General features: G+C 33.0%; 1 protein-coding gene across 1 annotated transcript; it reads right to left on the reverse strand.

Annotated features, from left to right (window-relative positions):
- Positions 1–3170: 3170 nt before the first annotated feature.
- Positions 3171–5535, reverse strand: LOC145043875 (putative indole-3-acetic acid-amido synthetase GH3.1). The gene is made up of 3 exons (XM_078992650.1): positions 5138–5535; positions 4952–5053; positions 3171–4830 (listed from the first exon to the last, which is right to left on the reverse strand). Exons 1-3 carry the CDS (start codon positions 5455–5457, stop codon positions 3453–3455), a joined length of 1800 nt encoding a protein of 599 aa, XP_078848776.1. The 5' UTR covers positions 5458–5535; the 3' UTR covers positions 3171–3452.
- Between the last annotated feature and the right edge of the window lie 406 nt (positions 5536–5941).

Raw genomic sequence — 5941 nt, forward strand, 5'->3', positions numbered from 1 at the left:
TTGGATGCCGTTAAAAAAACAACATAAGCGAATAAGCACTTGAAAAAAATAAAAAATAAAATAGTGAAAAAAAATAATGGAAAAAATACAAAAATAACCTTTGACAACTTTCAAAACAAAAAGAAAAATATTGCCTTAAACAAATGAAAAAAATACAAAACTAATTATTAGTGGCAAATTAAAAAAAAAAAGTTATTAATTTGAATGACTTTAGTCAAATAAAACGACAGCTCATCATGTTATCTCATAAACTGACAATATATTTTCCAAAATATGATGACTTGATTAGAGAAAATAATATATAGTTCTTAAGCCAATAAAATAGACAAAATAGGCTGTATTTTGTATAGTTACCCCATTAAAAACTAAGTAACAAATTAAATACAATAACAAAAACTATATTGTTATAACAATATTTTAACAAATTAGATAAATTGTTTAAATTTGTGATAATTAAATGGAAAATAAATAAAGCTTATTAATTTCCAACTGTAAAAAAAAGGAAGAGGCCGACCAAACGCAGAAAGAGCATACAATATGCCCTAATCTTTCTTGCATTCCAGTCGTCTTTTTTATTCAAAAGCTTTCTTGTCTTTTTTCTAATTATTTCCTCAAATAATTATATAATAAATTTCTTTTTATTGCTATGCTTAAAACAATGTTATATTTTTGTATAACAAAGTTTTCGTTAGGATTAATCTGCTAAGATCCATAGCTACGTATGTAATTTCATACAGAGTAATTTATATTATTTTTTTTATTGTTCTTTTAGGTTAATTATAATATTATATTTTACAATACATTTTTTAATAAGACATCCTACATTTTTTTTTCTTAACTTTATAGCAATTATGTTTACACAGGTGTTAGTTGAATTTTACAATCCTTTATCGGTCTTTAGACATCTTAAAGTAAAAGGATGACTTTGGTTAAAAGTGTGAGATCAAAGTTTTAATCCACAGATTTCTTCTATTTTTTTATAAATTTCTTGCAAAATATTTTTCTTTAATTCATATAAATAGTTCTAAACCACCGGCATGTTTAAAAAAAATACTAAATAGAAAATACAAAATACTTTCACTTTTTGCAAAAATATGATACATAAAAATTATAAAATTGAAGTTCATGCTTTTTCAATAGATTTTTTTTCGATTAAACCTTAATTTTTTTTTTCTACTACGAGAAAGACATTGCATTATTCCATTGTTATTGATCTGACTACTTCACAGATTTACGGTAATCTTTTGGTTACAGAAATATTTTTCTCTATAAAAACGCTCAGTTATTAGGAAAAAATCAATACATTTTTAATGTCGAATCATTATCAACTAAGATAGAAATAAACATTGGGTTGAACTCTTCATTGTTGCCAAAAGAAACTCATTCTTTTTAGGAAAAAAATGTTTAAGGTTTTTTTCCAAAAAAAAAAAAAGTTGAAAGTTTCCAAAAAATAAAAGCTATTTAAAACCCCAAGATTAGATAAACCAGCTAAGAGAACCAATTTGAAAAAAAGATACAAAGCTTTTTTCGGAAGAAAAAAAAAACTCAAGCAAAACTCAGTTTTTTTTTTTTTTTTTATCCTGATATTTTAATCTTTTAAAGAAAATATAGAATTAAATAATATAATGCAAATTGAATGTGTCAAAGACATGGAATTTTTGTAACTTAATTTAGAACTTAAACTTCCTGCTTAAAAACTCAAATAAATTAAGTAATCATGTGTAACTAATATTAGTTTTTAAGTATACCTCGTTGTCCTAATTTAAAATATAATATTAATATATTTTGTAATAATATGGTTAAAAAATATAGTAACAATTTTAACTCTAGAAGGTTTTACATACCTTTTCGGTTTTGGTTATACGAAAAAAAACAAAATTTAGTGGTGACAAGCAAAGGGAAGTCAGCTTTTCTAGGAAAGTGAAAGGTATTTGAGCAATCGCATTCGGTGTTAAAGTTTAAATCGAAAACAACTAGACATGTGGAAACTTTTTCTTGTTGGTTTAGATATTTAATATATCTATATATTTTTTTTAAAGATATATATATATATATATATATATATATATATATATATATATATATATATATATATATATATATATATATATATTTGTCAATATATGTTTTATTTTAATTAATTTTAGGGTAAATTTTCAAGAACTCGTGATACCACTAGATTACATGTACTTTTATTATTATATTTGTAGTTGCTTGTTATGCTGTGTATCATATATTATAATGACATTTATAAATTTTTTTCCCAAATTACCCCAAAATTTTCAACTTATAAAATTTGCTATGAGCCCACATGAAAATCTTTATTTATTGCGAAATTGACTTTTTGTATTGCCCATACCAAAAAGACAGAAAAAAACGAAAAAAAAAAGGATAAAATTTATAATTTCACAAGCTAAATTTTAATTTGGCATTTGCAATGTCAAATACAATATCTTAGTGACAGATTCCAATTTTTAAACACAACTTGCAACTTTTCAACAATTTAAAATAAATATTCAAGTTATTTTTGTTGTGAAAATCTTAAAAATTAATTTAAAAGCGCAAGAAAATTCCATACTGGGAAAATAGATTGTTAGGTTGAAAGATTTCTAAAAATAAATACTGTGAAAATATAGAAAATATATATTAAAAACTGATCAATTTCCAAAAGAATAGCAAATAGTAACAGGTGGAATGGATGATTGTTTTATGGGAATATAAGTTTTTGGATAAATATGAGTATTTCCACTTTAGAATGTGTGTTTTCTAATAGTGTGTTAATTTAATAATTATTTCTGTGGTCAAAAGTATGATACATTTATAGAAACGGGTCGGGTTAAATCTAACACTCTAATATTATTTTCTTGTAATTTTTAAAAATTTGTTATAAAAATTTGTTATAATGTGTTTTTTCTAATAGTGTGTTAATTTAATAATATTTATGTGGTCAAAAGTATGGTACATTTATAGAAACGGGTCGGGTTAAATCTAACACTCTAATTCCCTATTATTTTCTTGTAATTTTTTAAAATTTGTTATAAAGGGAATTCAAAAAGAAAAAACATCGTGCATCACGTGCATAAAAATCCATGCATATAAAGCCCGCAGAATACATCAACAAACCATGATATGATATGGGATTAATTTACAATAAAGTCCAAAAGATAACATACACACCAACAAAACCCCTTTAACAATAAAATAGTTTACAATAAACCCCCTAGATCCTCCTCGAGACAACACAAAGTGACAAAATCTACTTTTTTCCGGAAAAAAGGACTTCACTTGCCACAAATGGAATCTTTCTGTCAAGTTTCACCTAATTCCCAACATAAGACAAACAGAAAACGTTATTCGAACATACTATCTGAGATATTACACATTCAACCCTTCACTTTTCAAAAGTTTACATCCACAAGATTTTCTGGTTGGTAGAGTCCTACAAAACGACATCAAAAACGTCGTTCTGATGTCCAGTGTGGGGCTGCCGGACTGAAATGGGCCGATACGACTCTGGAATCGAGCAGTTCCATAATCGGAGTGAAAGTGACGCATCGTGGAACTTTGTATTGATTGATCGAAGCGCCTCTTGAGATCGCGTAATCCATCAACTCCTCGAAAGTTCCATTTTTAACGACACGAATCTCTAATGGCCCGATTGAATTGTCTGCAACTCGACTTTGCCGATAAACGGAGTTCAGAGCTTCCTCCATTGCCAAACAGCATTGAGCTAACATATTCTCAGGTGGGCCATTCGCCGGATCCTTCATTAACAACTCCCAGTAGATAACGTAATGGCCGGGAATCGTTTTGGTGTCGCCGTAGCTGGTGTATTCCACGACGGTGGTGTTGAATTCCTTCAAAAGAACAGAAGCGTTATCAATGGCGGCCTGCAACTCGGTTTCGTCGGTTTTATCAGCGTCGATGCTGAGTAAAACGTTCTTCCGTCGAATGAACTTGAACTGCGGGGCGGAGTTGTGGAAACCCTTCACCTGTAGAATATCGCCGACACGGTAGCGGCAGAGACCGGAGTAGGTTGAGATCACGAGCTCGTATTCTTTTCCAAGCTCCAAATCAGCAAGATCGAGTAACTGAGGAGGCGAATCGCGTGAAATTGTTACCGGGTTCTCCGGATCATGTGGGATGAACTCGAAATAACCCATGTTCGGCATGATGGTGTAACAAACCTCCGATGGTTTCACCATTGGAGTTAAGTTCAACCCGAAGTAACACTCCGACGAAGCATACATCGTACACGTCTTGGGTAAATTCCCACTGTAATAATCAAGAATCGGAATATACTGCGCCATAGCTCCGGTGACAATCACGTCGAGATACTTCGTATTCGGCCAAATCCGAGTAATAATTCCTTCCCAGTTTCCATCACAGCATTCTTCTCTAATGAACTGAGCCAACTCAGGGTTAGGTTTCAGAATCTTGGAAACACATTCACGAATCGATGAATCAGTGATTTTATTGCTCAGGTTTCCAGATTCGACATCCATAGCCAATTGTTGCCAATTGAGTTGAAGAAACTTGATAGCTCGAACGAGTCCCGATGCAAAAACAGCACCACATCGGAGAACTTCTTCACGAAAAAGAAGGCCACAAAGCATTTGAGAGTACATACTTTGAAAAGCATCAACACATAGGATGGTTTCATTCGGGCTTGTGTACACATTATACGGGTCAAAAGGTCGGGTTTTGAACTGTTGGCTTTTGTAGTAGCTTGTTAAAACGGGTCGGGCTACCAACCCACTTGGGGTTTTTGCCTCGGCTTTGATGAACAAGAAGTACAATCCCTTTCCTTTGTCTAAACCAGGCACATACCTGCGATAAAATCATAAAAACAAGCTTTTTCAGTTTTTGATAAACATGAATCTTTTCGTACTTTTTAAAAGAAACAAAATAATCGATAAAGACAAGGTTTTGTAATGGTAATTGTACATACAGATTCATGACAGGCATGAGAAGGCTGTAGAGCTTCTGTCTCCGATCCATTTCCGCAGCAATGGTGGGCATGAGTTTTCTCTCACCAGCAGAAGTCCCAGAACTTTCATACAAAAGATCAAAAACAAAGATATCAACAAAAGAGATTCACAATCGCAATTTCAGAGATGAAAGAATAGAAACAAACCTTGTGAGAAACTCGGAAATGGGGTGAGAAGAAAGGATAGGAGAACGATCGCCATTAGCAATACGGTTGACGTAAGGAAGGAGATCATCGTAGGAGATGACCGGAACTTTCGATTTGAAAGTTTTCCGGTCAGTAGCTCCGTCGAGGTTCCATTGTTGAAGGTACTCCGTTGCAGCGTTCTGTGACAGAATCTCCGACAAGACATTCTCTTGAACGGGGTCACAGTTTTTAGTCATGTCTTCGATGAACTGAAGAGCTTTTGCATCTTTTTCACACGCCGGAGGACCCAGCGGCGATGAGGTTGTGGAATCAACGGCCATGTTGCAGAGAGAGAAGATAGAAAGAGAAAGAATCTTGTGTGATTTTCAGTGAGAGAGATGATTAAGTTTCAGTGTTTGTTTGTTTGGGTGGATAGGGGAGGAAGGTGGGTAGGGTTTTATAGGGTGGTGGTGGGATGCCACGTCAGAAATCGTGGTGGAATTGGCCGAAGGAATATTGTTGTTTTGGAAGGGTTTTGACGGAGGTTTGCATGAAAATGTTTTGCGTAGATGTTGACGTTGTGGGATGTTGTGGGCTGTAGAGGAGACATGTGAGACCATCCATGTCATCATGTCTTTAGAATGAGAGGACATGTGGGGACCACTACAATGACACGTAGGATAGGGGTAAAATTGGAAATTTTGTCCGGACGTCGGACCACACGGCTCTTTTCTGTAGAGATTGTTCTAATGGACAACGATGGCTTGCCGGCGATCCGGCAATGTTCACTGCCCTTTCAACCGGGAAATTAAGTCCAAAGGGGAA

Source organism: Lactuca saligna, chromosome 4, assembly GCF_052625555.1.
Source record: "Lactuca saligna cultivar CGN05327 chromosome 4, ASM5262555v1, whole genome shotgun sequence".
Taxonomy (NCBI): Eukaryota; Viridiplantae; Streptophyta; class Magnoliopsida; order Asterales; family Asteraceae; genus Lactuca; species Lactuca saligna.

Coding starts and splice junctions, on each gene's coding strand:
- LOC145043875 (XM_078992650.1), bottom strand. CDS start 5,457: ATGGCCGTTGATTCCACAACCTCATCGCCGCTGGGTCCTCCGGCGTGT. Junction 5,054..5,137: donor ATTTCCGAGTTTCTCACAAG/GTTTGTTTCTAT, acceptor TTTGTATGAAAG/TTCTGGGACTTCTGCTGGTG. Junction 4,831..4,951: donor CTCATGCCTGTCATGAATCT/GTATGTACAATT, acceptor ATTTTATCGCAG/GTATGTGCCTGGTTTAGACA.